Source organism: Mauremys mutica, chromosome 4 (genome assembly GCF_020497125.1).
Source record: "Mauremys mutica isolate MM-2020 ecotype Southern chromosome 4, ASM2049712v1, whole genome shotgun sequence".
NCBI classification, from domain to species: Eukaryota; Metazoa; Chordata; order Testudines; family Geoemydidae; genus Mauremys; species Mauremys mutica.
The window spans coordinates 110,204,750-110,226,251 of record NC_059075.1 but is presented as its reverse complement, the minus strand read 5'-3'; the positions used below and the strand labels follow the sequence as shown (position 1 = coordinate 110,226,251).

Sequence of the window (21,502 nt, the reverse complement as noted above, 5' to 3'; positions counted from 1 at the left end):
AGAGGAGGCAGTTCACCAAGAACCTGGGAGCTTGTGGGGCAGCCAGGGTCCCAGCAGGGTGCTCCCAGCAGAGCTGAGAGGGCTCTCCTGGTAGAGCACTCCTGGTAAGGACATGCACTACTGACCCAAGGAGGGTAGTGTGGTCATGTACCACCGCAGTAATTACTAGTTTATATTACATTTCTAGTGTCAACATATCCTAACACTTTCTAGTTCTTCTGTGGATTGCCACAGAATTTTGGGTTCCAGAGAGCAGATAAAGATTTTTGAAATGCATCTCAATGGCATAGCTGATACACACAGGCAAGCCAAACACCATCCCATAGCAGATACTCATAGCCATCCTAGTAAGTGCGGGTCCCCATTGCAAACTCCAGTATCGGCATATAGTTGCATGTTCCACCCAGGCAATCTTCAGAATTGGATTTTTACTACTTTACAGGTGCCCTGTATAAGATAAGAAAAGAAACAATTATAAAATCAAAGAATGAAAGAGAGAAAATATACAAAGTTGGACATCAGAATAGAAGAAAGAACAGTTATTTATGTCAAGGCTTGGTGCTACTGTGTTGGTTCCATAAATGCTACAAAACTCCTCTGTTCTGATTCCCTAGCTTAGAGTCAGCATTAGAAAAGCTCCATCCCAGAAGACTCCATGCTCTCAAGTAGCTGCCTAACATTTTAAAAAAATGTTCATGCTCCAATGTTCATGATGTGACTCGTAGTTTGTGGTAGGAATGTTAATTTGTGAGTTTCTATTTGGTGTCTAGACCCTAGCTAAGGTGACTGCATGCATTAGAAATGTGCAAGATGAGTAGTTAGAAAAGCTCTGGCATCAAGAAATTAAGACTTAAAATACCACTGTGAAAGGCTAGGAAAGAAATTGTGAGAGGGGATGTATGCCTGGGCACACACCATTAAACTAGCAATAGCATTTGCTCTGAGACCTGTGTAGAGAAGGAAATAGCTATTCATTGATCTGGCTGGATTCCAATGTAACTAATTCTGTTTGGTCAAGTATTGAGCTGTTTAGGTTTTATTGTAAGAAGCTGTTTGTGGGAATGCTTTTATCACCCAACCAAGTTCTGCATTGTGGCTTGTGTACACAATGAACATAAGGGTGGATATTAAGTGGATCAGCTTCTTATCAGTCAATAGCATTTTTGTTCAATCCTGTTTGAGATACCTGGGTCAAATTAATGACCTCTGCTGATTCTATTAATGATTCATCTCTTATAATTAGATTATTGAATGTTGATGCTTTTAACAAGCTCTTTTCTCCCCACATTTTTCTTCCACTTAAGTTGACCATCAGGCCCCATGTCTGCATTGTCCCATCCCAAATCATTAGGCCATTCTCTCAAAAAATAAAGGTTATTTAAAGGGGATATCCAGTCTCCTAAAACAGTATATGAGTTTTGGAAAATGAAAGACACTATTCAGTTTCTTGTGCCCATTTGCCATGTGAACCTCAATCATGGGTAAGCAGTGAATATTCACTCTCCCAGATTCAGGTCCTTTGTTTTTTGCTTTTGCTGACTGAATCACATTTCTTTGCTGGCATTTTGCCTTCTTTCCTAACCTGAGATAGAGAATCTATCCCTTTAAGGAGCCTGTGGCTCTAAGATTGCCTTGCCTTGTCAAGGTAAATTCCAGATGGCACCAACATGTCAAGTCTGAAATTTTACATGTGATGGCCACAGGAGATAAGTGTTATCTAATGAAGTCTGTGTAAGCATCAGGCAGAGAAGTCTGCAAAACTGCCTTGAAATAGGAAGAATCTGAACTGGATTTCTGTGACCAACTGGAATGAATGCCGATTAGAGCAATTTAAACCAGGTCAAACAAAATATGACTTACCTGAGCAAGTATCTGAGAGGAAGGGGATTTAATTCCCTGCTAAACAGAGTCTGTCCTGTACAACAGAGAACAGCTGTGTGGGACTCAGAGATGGAGGCCAGAAAAGTGTAATCTGTAGAGCCTGGTTCTTCCATGCACTCTGATGTTCCTCTTGCAACACCTAAGACATTCAGTTTACTCCTTTCTGTTTTCTACATTACATCTAATACAAAATCTCTGACTATCTTCTTCTCAGTGTAACAACACCATACTATAGTTCCGGTTTGCTGATTGAGAACAGTGAAATCTACACTAAAGTCTATGCAAGAGCGGGCCTGGTTCTAATGTGGAACCGTGAAGATTCACTGATGGTATGTCTGACAATGAACTTTACTTTTGCTACTATTCGGTTTTAACAAATTAGCATGAGCTGAACAGAGTCGTTGTGTTAAGCAGCCTCTTCCAGCTGGGAATGGAGATAGTTTATTCCCAGATGAGAAGGTTCCTTTGTCCATCATGTGACTGGAGTTGGGCATAGAAATGAACTTTCCTTCACTCTCAAGAGAAGATGAGACGGGAATGAGAAACAGCTAATATTTTGGTTAAAAAATCCTAACAAATTCTGATCTGCAATCCATTTGATTGTCTCTTGGACGATTGCTGTGCTCTGTTATTCAGCTTCCCCAGCAAGGAATAAATTCACCCCTTAGGGGAAAAAGTTTGTTATATAAAGCACCCTTTCTTCCTAAGCTTTGACATAATGTTGACAAGAGGCACTGTCCTGGTACAGTAACTTCTCACATTCTTCCATTATATGTTTTTATTTTCCCATGGTGATTGTTTGCATTGGACTGTGTTACTATTTTGTTAGATGTACTAAAACCAAATTTACAACAGAGAGGCATTCACTATCTCTCCTCTATTAACTTTCCCTGCTAGTGAATTTATTCTTGTTGGGAATGGTTTTTTTTTAGTGCTACAGCTGATTTTCTTTCTGGTTTTGTTTTCATTATTTAGCTGGAGCTGGATTCCAAGTTTAACAACAATACATGTGGTCTTTGTGGGGATTACAATGGACAGCAGCTCTACAATGAATTTATCTCTAACGGTAAGTGGTCTGACAGTATATATAGATACCACATAAGGCAGGTATCTAGATATTGTATGTGGAAGCATCAGAGAGGGCAAAGGTAGGATTTATAGTACAGAAACTTAAATTCCATCGGAGATTTTCCAGCGATTGCTAAGAGATACAGAGATAAATTATTAATGGTGTACTATATTCCAAGTGAATCAGCTGATTCTGTGGAGTCTGTGTTGGTGTAGGCCAGTGGTTCTCAAACTTTTATACAGGTGACCCCTTTCACATAGCAAGCCTCTGAGTGCGACCCTCCCCTTATAAATTAAAAACACTTTTTAATATATTTAACACCATTATAAATGCTGGAGGCAAAGCGGGGCTTGGGGTGGAGGATGACAGCTCGCAATCCCCCATATAATAACTTCGCGACCCCCTGAGGGGTCCTGACTCCCCATTTGAGAACTCCTGGTGTAGCCTTTCTCACTTGTCGGAATACTAGTGAGCTTTTCAGGTCCATCTGAAATTGATTTTCTTAAAAGTATTAAAATAGTCAGTACAGTGCCTGATATATAATAAAGTTTGCTTGATCACTAAAGTGCCAGGAATCAGATGTGTATTGTTAAGTTTGCTGTGTTTATCAAGACTTTTTTACATCTTCCTCGCAGACATGACCTTCAATCCGATCACATTTGGAAATATGCAGAAGATTAACAAACCCAACACAGTATGTGAGGACCCTGATGAAACACAGACTGTCACAACCTGTAATCAGCATGTGAGTAATCATAGTGGTCAACTTTACTTAGCCGGCAGTTGGAGACATTCCTGGAACGTGGGGAGACCACTGAGTGTGAAGATGGTTAAGAGCCTGGAACTTTCCAAGGCACATACCATGTCCCTAACTAACTCCAATGGCATTAACATTGTTATGCCTTCTGAAAGGAGGGGTAGAACCGATGAAAGATCTTAGTTGCACATGTGTTGTTTCTGACACAGAATTATCTAGAGATAACCTAAGACTTGGAGTCATCCCTCTTTTGCAACCATTAGTGATGTCCAGAAGCCAAGCACAAAGGAACCTCTCTAGAAACTTGGGTGCCAGGGATGCCTTTTAAACTTTTCTTTTTTTCCCCTCTCCTCCTTAGCGTGATGAGTGTCTGAGTCTGCTGACTTCTTCAGTATTCGCTGACTGTGAGTCCCGTCTGAACCTGGAGATGTATGTTCAAGCCTGTATGCAGGATAAGTGTGCCTGCCAGGGAGCTGAGGATTCCTTCTGCCTCTGTAACACCATCTCTGAGTACTCTCGCCAATGCTCCCATGCAGGTGGCCGGCCTGGAAACTGGAGGACAAAAAAGTTTTGCCGTAAGCATCTTCTCAAACTTGGCAGAGCAATCAGTTCATCCTGGGTGAAATATTTAAAACTGCTCATCTTGTGTATTTCCTCTTTCCTCCTCCCTTGCCTTTGTTATTAAGGACATTTATTGGAAGTAGAAATTATGTTCCAACTGAAAGCCATATGGTTTGATCCTGCTTCCTGTGAAAGTAATGGGATTTTTTGCCATTAATTACAGTGGAAGCATGATTAGGATCACTGTCTTCTGTTCAAGAAGCAAGAAAAGAATGTAGAGAAGAAAAAAAGCGGCCAGAAATTAAACACATTAAATACATTTGGCCAAATTGCAGCCAATTGAGTCAATTCCACTGATTTCGTTGGAGCCAATATATGCTCTTTGGTTTCTGTGGAACGCAGAGTTTATATACAAGTCACTGATCTTTTTCTTTCATTATTTTAGCTAAGACGTGCCCTGGAAACATGATCTACCAGGAAAGCAGCTCACCATGCATAAGCACTTGTTCCCATTTGGAGATCAGCAGCCTTTGTGAGGAACACTTCATGGATGGCTGCTTCTGCCCTGAAGGTAGGTGTCTCAGTTCTATATGAGGCAACAGGTTTGGATTCAAGTATCTTCATATTCTCCAGAATGTATCTGAAAAAGGCTGTATTATCTATACTTTACCTTCACTAAAAAAAACCCACAAGGAGTTCAGGATTTAAATATTCAGTATAAAGCAAGTTACATTTTAGAAATGAATACATTTTACCAGTGGAGTAAATTTGTCCTTGTAAATTAATAAAATTCTAGCATGTTTACAAAAGTAATGCATTAGCTTGGCTTTATTTAACTCACACTAACTCAGTTAGGCTCTTTATTTCTGTCTGTGGCTAGGCACGTGGTGTATGAGACTGTTACCACCTCTGAACTGAGAGTTGGTCCTTTGGGTTAAGCAGTAGACATGCATGTCTTTAGATGTAGAGTTTCAGACCCTGTAGGTAACCCTGAGAAGGGGCATACTTACATATATATTATCTACATGGAGATATTATTAATAATATGTGACAATGAGCTCAAATGTAATATTCAAGACCCTGTTGCCAACCTTGGAAAATAACTTCACAGTGATAGCACAACAACAATAGTTTAGGTGAATTTTAAATCCAACCATTTAGAATGTACAGATTTAAGCTGAGATTTTCAGAGTGACACAGGGGATTTAGCCACACAACTTCCATTACAAATATTAAATTAAACATTAAAAACAATGGAAGCTCTGTGGCCTAATCCTCTTTTGATATCCTCAGTTGCCATTAATTTTGGGTCTGGCTGAGAGTGTGCCTTTTCCAAGAGTTTCTCCTAGGTTGGTTGGTGCTGCTATTTTGACATGAACTATGAGAAGCTATGGTTGTGTTTTGTAGGAACTGTGTATGATGACATCAGTGGGAAAGGCTGTGTGTCTGTTAACCAATGTCACTGCAAACTGCATGGATCCCTGTATTCACCTGGGCAAAATATCACCAATGAATGTGAAGAATGGTAAGGGTTACAATTCACTCGAAACCGCTCTCAGAATGACCGTGCATGGATCTGTCAGCAGAGTTGCTACCTATTTGTATATGTCCTGCTGCAAAAGTCATGGTACCTTTCCATGTGTCACAATATCAAGATGCTACAGTGAGCCAATTTTATGGCATCTTGAGTCTTTAATATGTGGAAGAGGAGAGTTTTAAATAAATTTTCAAAGCACCTAGGAGTACTTTGTCCTGACCCAATAGTGCTCTGTATACAGATTTTTTCAGTGCTTTCAGTCCCTCTGACACCTAACCCCATTTTTGAGTCCTTATTTATTTGTGTTTATAGCACCTGTGATTCAGGCAGGTGGGTGTGCAAGCACTTACCCTGTCCAGGCTCATGCTTAGTAGAAGGAGGCGCTCACATCACCACCTTTGATGGGAAGAAATACACCTTCCACGGAGACTGCTACTATGTGCTGTCCAAGGTATCATGTATTAAAGGTCTCTTCTCTCAGATAGCAATAATAGATGTATCTGCCTTCCGATTTAGTGGCTGTAGATCACTGTTTCATTATACTTTTTGAGGCTGGGATGGAGGACTCTGTAGAGTCTATACTAGAGAATTCAAAGTGAGTCATGCTCCCCAGTGTCCACTGATCTGGTAGTGAAGGTTTGTGCTCACCTGCTGCACTCTGACAGCCTTAGTCATTTCCAATTTCATGACTATTATGGAACAGGTTTATGGTATGCAACCCAGTCTCACTTGTAAGAGTCCAGAGAAGCACACTGGTGCTAGTGAACAGATGGCTGGACCTGCAACTTGAAGGACTCAGCTCTGCCAAATAGATCTGAAATGAGGGTTGGAAGTGTCCTACCTAATCTGTAATACACCTATGCTTGTGTTCGGGTGATATCGAGTCAATCGGGGATGGGAGAGAGCACAGCGAGTTATGTCATCCCTTTGTCCCTGAAGTACCTGGTCCCCATTGCTCCTGAGAACAAGGATCTGACTTACCAACACTTGAATGCTTGCCACTGGAGCTTTGAAAGGAAGTCCTAGTTCTGGTGGTAGTGCTAGAAAGAAATTTCTCAAAAGCAAAGCTCTGCAGTGTTTGTTAGTTTAACAGATGATTTCAGTCCTCTGTGATAGAAATCAACTCAGGGTAGGGCTGCTCTGTGTCATAGACTCACTGTTCCAGAGTGCTCCTGTGTGGCATGAAACAGCATTCCAGCACCTCCACCTAGCTCTCTTCCTTGAGATGTTAGTGGTCTGGTCCGGTGGTGACTTGGCCTTCCAGACAGGTCACACTATAGTTACATCCCTTCTGAAGTATGAATGTCTGACAAAATAATAGCAAATATAATGCCTTTCACCTCACCTGGGCTCTTCTTCAGTCTCAGTTTATTTCCAGAGCAGAAGGTCTCAGGGCTTCTCCCTGGAATCCTCCAATAAAACCCTAAAAACGGACAAAGCACAAACTAAGCAACTTCTGCCCATCTCAGACTTTAGTCTATCTTAGGCTTCCCCGAGTTCTCCGCTCTCCTGTGGAACTGTTATCCACATGGTGATCTCCTTGGAGTCCTGCTCCTTTTTCAAGGCTCAGCCAAGGAGTTAATTGTATGCTTGTAGCCTTTGCCTGGTTCTCTTTCTGCCAGGATCCCATCTGGCCCTTCCCACAGAGATGGAAGTCCAGACCATCTCTCTCCTCCTTCCAGCTACACTGAACTCCTTCCTTTTACCCTGGCCCTAGACCAAATGGCTCCCTAGGTGAGGAGCATCTTTGGTGCCCCCCTTCCATTTGTTAAACTATTGAATACCTTATTTTTTTTATTGCATTTGTAGCCCATTTCATGACTTTGATACATGATTTACATGCATGATTTAGCCATGTCATATAAGATAATAAATTTGAATGCTAGGATCTGTACAACAAAAACAGCACCCCAAGCCTGGAACACCAGGCTCTCACCCAGGTAGTCTGCCCCTAAATCCAGCCCTGTTCATCCCTGAGCCTGACACATACTCCAGGTGTAATAATGTGGGGGTAATAGAGTGCTCAGGCTCCAATTAACCCCTTCTCAGCCAGTGTGGGGTTTATACAACCCACCATACTGTACTAATTTATGGTTTTTTCCACTTTGATTGCAGGGAGGTATAAATGACACTCATGCCCTCCTGGCAGAGCTATCTCCCTGTGGCTCCACAGACAAACAGACCTGTTTGAAGACTGTTGTGCTGTTAATAGACCATAAAAAAAATGTAAGTGATGTGTGGGAGGGCTGCTGGATGTGTGGATTCTCTCAATGTATTCCCCAATTTCTTTTTCCCTACTTACTTTTGATAATCTTTCTCTGAGGATCCTGAGTAAGGATGGTTGAATACAGAAAAAATAAAAAAACAGTCAAAATGTGTATACAAATCCTAAATCCGATTGGCACTGCACAGTCTGAACAAGTTCAGAGTTAAAAGTTTTTGCTTGACTTTCTTCCTTCTTTCTTTCTTTTCCCTCTTTCTGCTTCTGCCCAGTGCTGGAAGCATTGTGAGTCTGCTCTCATGGGATTTCCAGTCTGACTGCAAATAAGAAGTCCTTGATATTTTATTTTATTGAGATTTAAGTCCAGTTTTGCAGAGCTAAGATGTTCTGGTTAGGATTCAAACTCTTGAATACTGATCAAGCCAAGCTTCTCAACTGTCTGAATTTCGCTCAAGATTAATAGTGACGGAGGACATTAGAAATTCTCACTCTTATTCAATCTGCCCACTTGTTTAATCTATTTTTTTTCTGTTCTGTCTTTCTAATTTATCTCTAATGTTCCCATCACCATAGTATCTAGACCTCTGTGAGTTTTTTCTCCTCCTTTCCTGCCATATAGTTCTGGTCTTCTTGGCTCTTGACAGTAACATTTGTGAAACTAGTTATGTTCCCAAAAGTACATACTAAAATATGTAGTAAGAATTTCCTGAAGCACTTCCTTATCATTCTATCAATGCTGTACAATTATGTAAAAAATTAAAACATGGCAAGGTGTGGGCTTATAGCAAATCCCCACACACGACTGGTGTCAAGTGCCAAATGTTTTCAGCCACCTGGCAAAGTTGGTATCCAGAATAAGTGACTGTTTTGAAGCATTTTTTCTCTAGTAGAAACTGTTTTAGTACACATTAAAATTTTTGTCTAACAAGCCCAAAGGCTAGGGCAGACAGAATCTTCATTAGCTAATTAGATTGCTCCTTTTTAAAACTGTGACTAGAATGTTGAGTTCATCTGCACAAAGTAGCGTGATTCCTTCTTGTCTCCTAAATTTTAAGGTTAATGTTCGTGGTGTGCTTCCCTCTGCGTACATGAAGTTGCAGTAATTTAAACATGTTCTCTTTGCTTGCACACAGATCTTGGTTTTCAGATCAGATGGCACTGTGCTGCTGAATGAACTTGAAGTGCACTTGCCCCATGTGACAGGTAAGGAATGTGACCACCTCTCCAATGCACATCTGATGTTAAGGGAAAAACAAGCTCTTTACGTATTAGAGCCTTTGATGAAAGAAAGGCAGAGATGCATTTCCTGAATGTTTGTGCTGGAATGAACGGGATTGCAATGTAAAGAGCTTGAGAGGAAGGGGATTTGAGAAAATACATGGTGGAATTTGTGACCTAACCACCAGAGGGTGGCTCTGTGTACAGAGGCTAATCAGGAAGGATGGCTTTGTGGTTAAGGCACTGGCCTGTGCCCCAGTGCTGCACAGGCTTCCCGTATGATGTTGGGCAAATAGCTTAATCTGTGTGTGCCTCACATCAATAGATAGAAATGAACTTCACTGCCAGCATATATTCTGTCTGGAATGAGGAATGTCTTATTTAACTCCAGGGTAATTTTTAACCCATATATTCTGGTGAGGAGAGAGAAAAAGGTGTTTTATTTATATCTATCACTTAAATTCCAACAAGAGGATCTTTTTCTTCTTGTTGCCTTTTCCCCTTTAAGTACTCCTTTCAAGGCTGGTGGTCTTGGGGACTGACCTTAGGTCTCTCTGTGGCTGAACTGACATGGGCAGAAAGTTCAATGGAGGCATCAGCTTACATTTGGGGTTTGGAGCTTTAAAGGGGAAGTTACTTTATATTAGTGTCAAACAATGCCCTGCGCTGAAGCACAGAGCAGTGCTGGTGGTGCCTAGAAAGAGTCACATTTAGCCTTCTTCCACTAGAAAGAAGTTTGCAGTGAGAGAGAATCCATGAGGGTTGTGGGAGATCAGTAAACAGAGGATCCTGAAGTAACCTCCCCCAAAATTTGTAAATTCTTTTAGCGCTGCTTATTGTGAATGTTTATGCTGCATAGTCACCAGCTTCATGGTCAGCACCACTTCTCAGTCAATGCCACTTCTACCAAAAACTATTCAGTTGCATAGATAGAGGGGAGCGGGGACAGACACCCATGGGAGAAGTTTGTAATTTGCCTGGTAGAAAGGATCCAGATCAAAGTACTCTACAGAATGAGCAATATAATCTACAGGCCACATATTAAATAGCCTCACCTTAGCATATGACTCCTTCTGGGCAACATCACAGAGACACCAGTGGGCATGGCTCTTCCAGTTTATTTATTTTGTAGGGCTGTTCTGTTGATTTTTCTACTCAGGCTTGATAATGCTGTATTGCCTATATATAATACCTCCAAGTGTGTCAGAGCTCAGCTGTTTTTGAGTGTTTTATGAACAGCTGGCACATACTGAGAGCTGGTTTAACATTCACCCAGTTCAGTTCCTGGGAATAAATATCCACAGCCCCAGTCAGTAACAGCTATGGTTCTCAAACCTTTCCATATGGTGACACTCTTTTCCATAGTGGGGCCCATCTTCCATTTAGCAATATGGGAAGGGCAGGGTAGTTATGACCCCTGACACCTGTTTGTGACTCAGGTTGAGAATCCCAGTTCTGGGGAATACAGGTGACTGGAAAACCCTATGACAAAAATATATATGGGTAGCTTCAAAAACAACTCTGCTTTTTGTTCTTTGGATGTGACTCAACTCAAACATCAATTAAGTTCAGCACTTGTATATTAGAAGCAAGGCATGTTTAATAGGAAGTTCAATTTTGAGATGCTTCTTTTATTAAAGAGCTACTTCTTTTTAATATTTACAATTGAGTAGTGCTTCCCTTTGATATAATATGACATACCATCCATTCTTACAATGATTTATGGATGTAGGATAAAAGGGGGAAAGCAAATCTCAGTCTCCCTACTTAAGGGCATACATTGATCACTGGGTGAGGTCCAGAAGAAATGTTCCCTGCAGTGTAGATTTAACATCTTCCCCTGAGCTATCCAGCACTGGCTAATATCAGAGAGAGGACACTGAACTAGATGGACCATTGGTCTATTCTGGAATGGCAATTCCTCTCTCTATTTGGGGGATGTCCAGGGTCTTACCATTAGTTGCTCCAGATATTTTGTGTTAGATTGAACTGGTTTTAAAACAGGAATCTGATTGGAATATGTCGTCATTACAGTGGCAGGAACTTATGAGTCACCATCATTCTCCTCTCAGAAGGATAGTGGGAATTGCCCCTTTGAGTCACTGTCACTGCTGTCCCTTTCATTGTACCCAGCATTCACTGTGACACCTGAGATACAAAACCCTTATGTAAATAGACCAGCCCATGGAGGAAGTGGGTAGAACAAGATGATCTTCAAATAGAAACAGGAACAAATGGTAGTTACGCGGGGGGCGTAGGGAGGGAGATGCTTACTTATTGTTATAAGTTACTTATTGTGATTTTTCAAAAAAGCTTTTAATACAGAAGCATATAACTCAGCACTGTGAACTGTCATGCCATAAAGTGGAGATTTGTTTGATTCCTGATCCCACACAGTCATCATAAGTAGCTGGGTTGTTAATATAGCAGGGGCTGGCACTATAGCTAAGTGGTCAGTGTTCTCCAGAGCAAAATAAGAGAGGTTTGTGTCACCGGTCCTGAGTTAACTGTGCCTCTCATGCCCTCTCCCTCTCTGGGAGGGCACCCCGCTTATGTCTCAGGCATCTAGCCTTCACCTTTCCTGGGGCAGGATCCCCCACGACCGTCTCCCTTCAGATGGGGGCTTAGGCTGCCGACTTCTGCAATGCACTGTGATCACCTCAGCAGATCTGACTTCAGTCCAGCACCTGCTGTTCTCTCAGTGACAGTGAGGATAGGGTTAACAGTGACCAGCCAGCCCTCATAAAGCCAAGTACTAGTTATTCAGAACAAAGGCATTTCAGAAAAAAACATATCTTTAAGACTCTGAGCAGTTTTTGTGCATGTCTGGCTCAGCAAACAATGAGCCGTCTTCCACATGGAATCTCGGGTAGGGTTTAAAGTACTTTGGGCCCTCTCACAAAGCTTGTCTCTGGACACAGACCCATGTGAGTTCTTGGATCGAATGTGAGAGACTATCTCCCAGGTCAGGGCTGTCAATTTGTACAGTTTCAAGTCCTCTGCCTGTTAAGACTTTTTGAACTAGGTCAAACTAGTAGATGTTATTGCCCAGAGGGGGCAAAACTTTACAAGATTTGTTACCTGCATGGTTTTGGTATTGGGGATTTGCATGAATTATCATCCAGTGTCTTTAGTTCCTGTGGGAAGCATCCTTTAGCTCACCCACTGAGCCAGGAATACAATCACTAACTAGCGCATAATGATACATGTAACATTTATAAAGATGATACAATAGTCTTTGAATATTCCATGTTTTCATAGCATTGGATCTGTCAGAATCTAATCTTTGGTCCTGTGTCTGTTGCAGTTTTCAGGGCAGATGATGACTTGGGCTGCTCATGTAAAGTGTTGCTTTCAGCAGGCTAGTGTTTTCCTGTCTGTGACATTTCTGGGTAATAACAGAAAGAAGTGATAAAAAGAAATAAAAAATCAGGGAAACATGACTTTTCTTTCCTTTTGTTTTCCAGCAAGCTTCTCAATTTTCCAGCCAACTTCATACCATATCATTGTCCATACCTATTTTGGTCTCAAGCTACAAATCCAATTGGTTCCAATCATGCAGCTGTTTGTGATTGTGGATCAATCTGCCCAAGGAAAACTGCAAGGTAAGTGCACAATTATGTCTACTGCTAAAGGAGAAATGATGCAGCAAAAATGTTTGCAACTGAAGTGCTGTGTGTTCTTAACATTGATGGTGAGATGTGTCTGTGACTGGCATAGCATGAAATTACCAGCTAATGAATTGTTCCATACTAATTAAGATACTAAGGAAACCGTGTGACTGTAAGATACTAATACAGACTTAACAAATGAACACTTTTTTTCATATTTAGTGATACATATTTTTTAAAAGAGACAGAAATGCTTAGCTGGTTGAATATAGGAAGAATGAGAGCAGAATCCAAAATTTCATGAGAGAATGGCCCCACAGCTCACACATTTTACAGATGAATTATTGATATTACACATTAAATAAACCCGTCATCCCCATATCAATGCAGGATTGATTGCTGGAATATATGCCCCACTGCTTTGTTCAGTCTAGTTTTAAATTACTTAAATGGCCAGTCTTGGGAAACTAATCCATAAAAGGATGATAGGGAGAATCCCCCAAAACTCCAAATACCAGAGCTTGGATTTTTAAAGTGAGACCCCCCGCAAATGCCTACTTTTGTGATTGCAATTTTAATACTGAGTTGGAGGAGCCCTCTGTTTGACAATATGACTGCTAGTCATGTGGTAAATCATCCTTTTCCTCTTTTGTTGCTCTTTTAGAAGAAGAATGAATAATAATAATTTTTAAACACCACATTTTTTTTCTCAACAGGTCTTTGTGGGAATTTCAATGGCATAGAATGTGATGATTTTAAAACAGCTGGTGGGCTGGTAGAAGCTACAGGATCTGCCTTTGCTAACACTTGGAAAGCACAAGCCACCTGTAAAGACCAAGTGGATAATTTGGAAGACCCTTGTGCTCTCAGCTTTGAAAGCGGTAAGAATACTACATTTTCATAGAGCCTCTTTCCTCCAAATTCTATACCTCATACACAGTCAGTCAAATAGCAGTCTCAAAATAATAATCTTTATTTAGAAGGCTGATAAATTAATAATGTGTGTGCTTGTCTAATCTACTGTGGGCTTGCACACATCAGCTAACAGGTGCTTCCCTTTGGGAGTAATTCATTGTCCTGTGGTTAAGGCATGTAACTGTGCTGTGGAAGACCCAAGTTCAAGTCCTTAATCTGCCTGGTTCAGATGATAATAAATACACAATAAGGATATTATTTCAAAATGCCATTAGTCATCTATGGGACCCTGGAGAATTTACTTAGTAATGTGTCAGATTCTTAATCTGAGGGTCCAGTGTTCAGCTTTCTGTTCAGGCAGTAGGTTTTGATCCAATGGCTGGAAGTTGAAGCTAGACAAATTCATACTGGAAATAAGAACATTTTTTAACAGTGAGAGTAATTAACCATTGGAACAGTTTATCAAGGCTCCTGGTAGATTCTCTATCACTGATGATTTTAAAAGCAATATTGGATGCTTTTCTAAAAGATCTGCTCTAGGAATTATTTTGGGGACGTTTTATGGTATGTGTTATACAGGAGGTCAGATTAGATGATCATAATGGCCCCTTCTGGCCTTTGAATCTGTGACTCTATAAAAGAGATGGAAAGTTCAGAGGGAAATTGCAGGGGCAACCCTGTGTCGAAAGACACAGAAGAAAAGTCGTTAATATATTACAATATATGTCTGGAGTAGTGGTGCACCTTCCTTAGCATTATTGCTTCTTTTTATATTTAGCTTGGATTTGTGATCCTCTGATCATGAGTTCTCAGACAATTGGAAGCTAGAGGAAGAAAATTCTGAGCAGGCAGACTGCATTAATAGGATATGATTTCCACTATGTGTTTGCCAGAAGGTATTTGAATCAGAGACTGTGGGCCAAATTTATAGCAATACTGTGCAATCTCTCCTCTCCCAGAAAAGTTTAGGGTTCTCACTTTTATCATTTTGTTGCTTGGGTCAGATTATTTTGCATACTGTAATGTGATAATATGGTGCAAGAGGGTATGATGCAAGGAAAATAATGTGTTCTCTCTCCTTTTGTTACAGAAAATTATGCTGAATATTGGTGTTCCTTACTGAAAAATTCAGAATCTCCTTTTGCCAGATGTCACTCAGTCATTGATCCTGTGGAATATTATAAGGTGTGGATTTTATACTATACTGACACCTTCTGGCACTGGTCTAATACGTGTTTTACCATATACATATTTTCAAGTGATTATTTTAACTTGGCGATAAACGTTGGTTCAAATGTTATAGTGTCCAATGGCATTGTGTGCATCCCTGATCTCCTACAACAGGCTTTCTCATAGAATGCTAATTTAGAAGATGGAAATCATTGTGCTTTTTTGGGGGTGGGGCTTGTGAGGTGTGAAAGGGCACTATAGAGTCTCATTTTCATATGAGAATTCAAGAGAGGCAGGAATACTGAGCCTTGTCAGTCACATGTTAAGCCAGCCCTTAACCATTAATGTAATCTATTTTGTGGCTTAATAAACAGTAAATTGAGTTTACTTGATCCAGAGATAAACAACAATCCATTTATGTGTCATTTTATTCCTGGTCTGTTTCCCTCTGCTTTGAGTTCTGTTGAGGAGGGATAAACAAACCAATCTGGGGAGAACAGAAAGAACCCCCTAACTTTTACTCATTTCTATAATTCAGTCTGAGCTGAACCTTTGTGAAGATCTTAACCCATTCAGCTAACTGTTTTTTGCTTTTATTATGTATCATTCCTGTGGGCTTGTACATTTCCGGATTGTAACTGATCAGGAATTAAAAGTATCAAAGTTTCCTTTAAAAAGGCTGCTGTTAGGAAGCTGGCTAAACTTTGGACTTTCAAAAGGTTTGGCTGTTCAGATAAGGTTTGGCGAACTATCCACATTTTTCATGCTTGTTCAAACGCACCCTGAGCCTTTTTGGGTTTGGCCCTCACTAATGGGTAGCTCTCTGCTCATCTACTGTGCTCTCTGATTATGGGAGTGAATGAAAGCCACATGGGAAAGAAGGTCCTGGGTGTTCTACAGTTACTGTACTGGAGCCCCGGTTTTCACAGTCTTCATTTTATAGTTCTAATCCTCCTCCTGCAGGCTTGTTAACAATTTGCTTCTTATTTGTCTCAGAGATGTAAATATGACACCTGCAACTGTAAGAACAGTGAAGAATGCTTGTGTGGGGCCCTGTCCTCTTACGCAAGAGCCTGTGCCTTCAAAGGAATCATGCTGGGGGGCTGGAGACAAACTGTCTGCAGTAAGTGATGACACTGTGATCCCCTTGAAATCAGTCATCGGAATGGACAGAGTGCACCTGACTACAGTTACATTAACCTCAGTGTTAAGAGTTTAGAAGTGCCTTGGAGATGCCCAATACAATTTGGAGGAGACAGTGTCAAGAATTTTGAATAGTTAAAGCTGTATTCTTTACATGTCCTTCGTTTATAGGACAACGGCATAAACTGGGGAGTAATTAACCCTTTTGTCGTCATCTCTACCACTTCACAGACACTGATCTGTTTCTCTTTGTCCAGTGGACTATAAACCATCATGGCTCTTCCATTTTATTTATTTTCTTTGTTGTGTACCAGCATTATCAATGGTATCATCAACACTAGGAACTGGGCTTTGTTGAATTGTGCTTCTATTGGAGGATTATAGGGATATGAAGCAACAGAGAAAAAGATATTATTATTATTAGAAAGCAAATTCCAATAGCAAAAGATCAGTTAACTAAAGGGAAAAGAAAAAGAAACAATGCTACATATATATTTAATGGATTTTTTCATTACTTCCTCTACATACTCAACTCCCATTTATAATAAAAGAAATTATGCATGTTCATTAAAGGAAGAACATACCCTTTAGAATAGGAATAGTATTACCTCCTAGATGGTAATTTAAAAGGTAGGACAAAGTTAAGGCAAAACTATTTATTAATTACGATAATTTATTCCACAATACAATGAGAGGGAGTCCCTTTATTTTTAGTATTACATACTGCCTGGGCAGAGTGATCAGAAAGAAAGATTTAAATTCTATAATGCCTGGTCAGGGTTTTTTTATTTGCCAGTATAGCAACCACTGGTCTTTTCCCCCCCTCTCCAGACAAAGAAGTGTCCTCTTGCCCAGCATCCCAGATCTTCCGTTACAATCTGACCACATGTCAACATACCTGTCGCTCCCTTGCTGATGGCGAAAAGCACTGCTTGGAGGGCTTTATTCCCATTGATGGCTGTGGCTGCCCTGATAACACCTATATGAATGAGAAGGGTAACTGTGTGCCCATCTCCCATTGTACATGCTACTATAAAGGGTCATACCTGGAACCTGGGGATGTCATCGTGAAACAAGAAGAGCGCTGGTAGGTTATTTTATGGCTTGTCACTTGTGGATCGTGAAGGTGAAGCCCCCACTTCTTGTCTTTGCTTATTAAATATACCATATATAGATATTGATGGTGATACCATGTAGATAAAAGGTATATATTACCCGCCACCACCCTAACAGAACAAAATGTCATACTGCAGTAAGTTAACTTATTAATATGTATGGCATATCTCTTTATTTATGAGGTGTGTGGTGGCCTCTTGTGGTAACCATGGACCTGATCCTGCACCACTAAAGTCAATGGGAGTTTTGCTAGGCTATGGGGAAAAGAAACTACATGAGCAATTAGTGGGTTTCTCACTGAAAACAGATTATTCTAACAGTTAAAACAGTTACTAATCGATACCCATTTAATCAAGATTGTGGAATTCCAAAACCAACATGCAGGCTCCCAGAAGCAATAGTCTTTTGCATGGACTCCAGTGACTCATGCTGTGAATGGTAAAATATTTACTTGCCTTTCAAGGAGGAGAGAACTAGAAGATAAGAGTACAAGCCAATGAGGTTATTGTATTTGACTGGAGTTGGCATAAAATGGTGATATGTATTTATTGGAGGCTGAGGAGATGCTCTGAAAGGGTATGACCATGTATTCCCTGATTGCTAAAAAGTACAATTTTGAGGATTTGCAGGATAATTTGTGTCCATTCTTTGAAAATCATGAATTTACCATCTGTTTATAATGTAACATTCAAAAGTTCTGCGGAACTTTCTCTCAAACTCACTATGAAATCTCTGTTGAAATCATGTGGGACTTCCTCCCCAAGGTGCATATTTCACAAAGGCCACTACTAAATATTATTCCACTAATAGATCAGTTGGGTTCATTATTACTTTAACACCTAAGAACATACCACAGCAACAGGGAATTTTTGACAGTCCAAAAGAATAATTGTCTGGCAGAAATAATAATCTCATTTGTTCATTTATGCCTCTGCAAATTGTTCTCAGATGTTTATCAATTGAAAATATTAGGCTTACATCCTATGAATTTCTATCTTCTCATCCTTTTTAGTGTTTGCCGAAATGGAATTCTCCATTGCACTCAAGTGAAGATAATAGATGACAGTAAGTGAAATGCTTTACAGAGAAACATCTCAGTTTTTCATTTGAATTCTCAACTTGTTTCTTTTTCCCTTCTGTGAAACAGTCACCACCTTTCACTTTGCTTTTGGCTGAGGATTTTACCTTGTATTAGAAAGGATATTTTCATTTATTATTTTTAAGGGGTACATGCTGCTGTTTCTGTCTCAATATCTAATAACGCCCCATTTATTTTCTGTTCCCTTGATCTTCAAAGTTCACCCATCTAACATGGTATCTTTTTTTTACAGAGTGTCCATCCCCCAAGATTCACTTTGATTGCAGCAGTGTCAAGTCTTGGTCTTCACAAACCCCTCTGCAACTAAGCTGCCATACGCTGGATACTGACTATGTATGTTTTCATTTTACCTCTGACTATGGCATGGCTCTTTCTTTCTCTTAGTCCCTAAATGAAACAATGCCAACACAATCTTTTAGTCTTTTCTCTCTTCTTTCCTTTTATTTCCATCCTTTCTTTTCTTTCATCATTTTTGTTCTAGTCCTCCACTACTTTTTGCCATCCTTTCTTTTTTCACTGATTAGTCTTCTCTTTTCTCAGTAGGAAAACCATGGGTTAGATGGACAGACATTTTGTTTACAATACAGCACTGTAGTTTTCTGTGTAGAACAAAAGTAAGATAGTCTGAACTTAACATCTCTGTAAAATAGGAAGGAAATTCTCAGGCACTCAGATGCTAGAGATAAAAATGGCTGAGTATAAACCAGGGAATGAAGCACATGGGATGAATGTTTGTAGAAGAAGTGGGATAACAGAGAAGTCGTGTTTTCTTATAAAATAATATAATGTTTTCTCTTATTTTCTTTAGTTCCAGACAGAGTGTGTCTCAGGGTGCATGTGTCCTCATGGACTGATTGATGATGGCAGAGGGGGCTGTGTTAAGGAGAAGGACTGTCCATGTATTCATAACAAGCAGTTTTATGCTCCTGGACAGACCGTAAAAGTGGGCTGCAATGAATGGTAAGATGCTGAAAGTTCTCCTCTTTCCTTTTGATGTATGTTTCTCATAATAAATGAATGGTAATTAAATGGTTTAAATACCACTGTGATGAGCAGGATATAGGTATACAAGCCTTGATTCTCAGCTCCACTCTGGCTTCTTTGTGACCTCGGATGACTCCCTTTGTGTAAATTTAGGTAATTCTACAAACATTAAGGTAATTATCTCTGTTTATCTCAGACAAAATGGACAAGTTTTTAGGGTGATCATTTAACTGAGTTCAGAATCCATCTCTCTGCCAGGGGCATCTCTGATTGGGTGGTAGTGTAATTTTTGGGAAGTGTTGATGCAGGAACAAAAAAGAGAGCTGTGCAGAGCTAACAACCATGCTATAAATTCATCAGTGGGACAATTCCATGTGGAGACTGTTGATGAGATGGTGATTTATAATACCCTGTTCCATAATATTATGCATGTGATGGATTCCATGTTGTGTCAGCCAGCTATGTGATTTAACCTACAGCTTCCAAAGCAGCATACATCAGCATTAGGCTTGACTTTTCAGATTTCATCCAACTCTTTTATTCTTTCCCTAGTACCTGCCATAAAGGAAGATGGACCTGCACCGATAATGTGTGCTATGGGACTTGTACTGTATATGGAAGTGGCCATTATATCAGCTTTGATGGAAAACACTATGACTTTGATGGACACTGTGAATATGTGGCTGCCCAGGTAATGTCCAATGGGAGCTGTGAGCAGACAGATCTAAAATGAATGAAAAGTTCTACAACAACATAGCTATCAGTTTGGTTCTTGGACCACCTCTCTTAGACCCTTTTTCTTTAAGATCACTGTTTCTGTGGCAACTGCAGCTTCTGCCAAGTTAAATTCCATATTTTCAACAAATCCCAGCTGTGCAAGGAAATTAATGGCACTTGAGTGAACATTTCTTCTGCTAATGTTGTTGCAGATTGTACACAACTGAGCTAGCTCAACAATGAAAGTTGTCAGCTCATTAACACTACTCCAAAACAAGTGGCTGATTCTGAAATTGGAAAACAAATATCCATATATTTTGGGACATAAACTATTGTTTAATTCAGTTGTCCCACTTCTTTCTCAGTTAAATGGTGCATGCATGTGTGTGTGTAATGGAATTTGAAGAATGAATTTAAATTATTTTAGATTGAAATCAAAATAAATAATATGATTCTTTTCATTGACTTATGTTTCTTTATTCCACTCTTAACAGGATTATTGTGGCAAGGATCACAATGGTTCGTTTAGGATCGTCACAGTGAATGTGCCATGTGGAACCACTGGAGTCACCTGTTCAAAGGCTATTAAAATATTTCTAGGGGTGAGTGGTGGCCCTGGATGGATTCAGCCCTAGAATGCAGCTGATCAAAACTGCCCTTTGCTTGTAGTCATGTTCCTTGAAATTGAAAGTTGCCATAGCTCCATTAAAGTAAATGGAACTATGTGATTTCCACTTGCTAAGGATTTAGGCAGTGGTTTGGCAGTCTGATCTTCACAATGAAGTCCATCAGCATCATCATTCCAATAGTTTGCCTTACTATGAAGCCAGTGCTGTTATATCCCTTCTCTTTCTGTCCTTCAGAGAACTGAACTGAAGTTTGAGGACAAGCAATATGTAGAAATTCAGCGAGATGTTGGCGACCATATACACTATTGGAATCGTACAGTGGGGCTCTATCTTGTTATTGAGGCCAGCAATGGCGTGATGCTCATCTGGGATAAGAAGACTACTATTTTCATAAAGCTGACTCCTAATTATAAGGTGAGCAACTCCAGGCCTTTTTTCTAAAATATTATGAAATCTGCTGATATGATTATGAATAGTTGAATGCAGGTAAATATGGATGGTGCTTTATTGTTACTCTTAATAGTGTCCCTAAATATTGTGTATGTTGATGATTCATATATATCTTGCATTACCAATGATGGTGGGTGACATTGTATGTTGTTTCTTATGGTATGATCCAGTGCAACAATACCAGTGGGTGTATTGTGTACTATTGCAATATGGATGAGCAGTCCCCTGTGGTTTTCCAGTAGTTGTAAACATTAATGCTCTAATACAAATCCCACTGAAGTTCATTAAAATATTCTTGTTGACTTGGATCAGACCCCAAAAGAATAAACTCTTGGGACCCCAGACATCATTTTCTCATCATTATAGACCAAAACTTTGCTCTATATTGTAAAGTAAGTGAAAAACAAAACAGGCCCTATTTTCC

The 21,502-nt window shown here is 40.0% G+C and overlaps 1 protein-coding gene across 1 annotated transcript in view; it reads left to right on the top strand.

The window, feature by feature from the left end:
• LOC123369012 (mucin-2-like) overlaps positions 1 to 21,502 on the top strand; it is a 58,420-nt gene that overhangs the window by 4,870 nt on the left and 32,048 nt on the right. The window contains exons 4-23 of the mRNA XM_045014390.1: positions 2,096 to 2,210; positions 2,857 to 2,947; positions 3,586 to 3,695; positions 4,066 to 4,282; positions 4,714 to 4,839; positions 5,676 to 5,793; positions 6,118 to 6,256; positions 7,921 to 8,031; positions 9,160 to 9,229; positions 12,712 to 12,849; positions 13,572 to 13,736; positions 14,861 to 14,955; positions 15,937 to 16,063; positions 16,915 to 17,170; positions 18,212 to 18,264; positions 18,531 to 18,631; positions 19,107 to 19,258; positions 19,835 to 19,973; positions 20,494 to 20,601; positions 20,863 to 21,042. Of these exons, the coding sequence (XP_044870325.1) occupies positions 2,096 to 2,210; positions 2,857 to 2,947; positions 3,586 to 3,695; positions 4,066 to 4,282; positions 4,714 to 4,839; positions 5,676 to 5,793; positions 6,118 to 6,256; positions 7,921 to 8,031; positions 9,160 to 9,229; positions 12,712 to 12,849; positions 13,572 to 13,736; positions 14,861 to 14,955; positions 15,937 to 16,063; positions 16,915 to 17,170; positions 18,212 to 18,264; positions 18,531 to 18,631; positions 19,107 to 19,258; positions 19,835 to 19,973; positions 20,494 to 20,601; positions 20,863 to 21,042 (2,611 nt within the window). The remainder of the gene's footprint in view (positions 1 to 2,095; positions 2,211 to 2,856; positions 2,948 to 3,585; positions 3,696 to 4,065; positions 4,283 to 4,713; positions 4,840 to 5,675; positions 5,794 to 6,117; positions 6,257 to 7,920; positions 8,032 to 9,159; positions 9,230 to 12,711; positions 12,850 to 13,571; positions 13,737 to 14,860; positions 14,956 to 15,936; positions 16,064 to 16,914; positions 17,171 to 18,211; positions 18,265 to 18,530; positions 18,632 to 19,106; positions 19,259 to 19,834; positions 19,974 to 20,493; positions 20,602 to 20,862; positions 21,043 to 21,502) is intronic.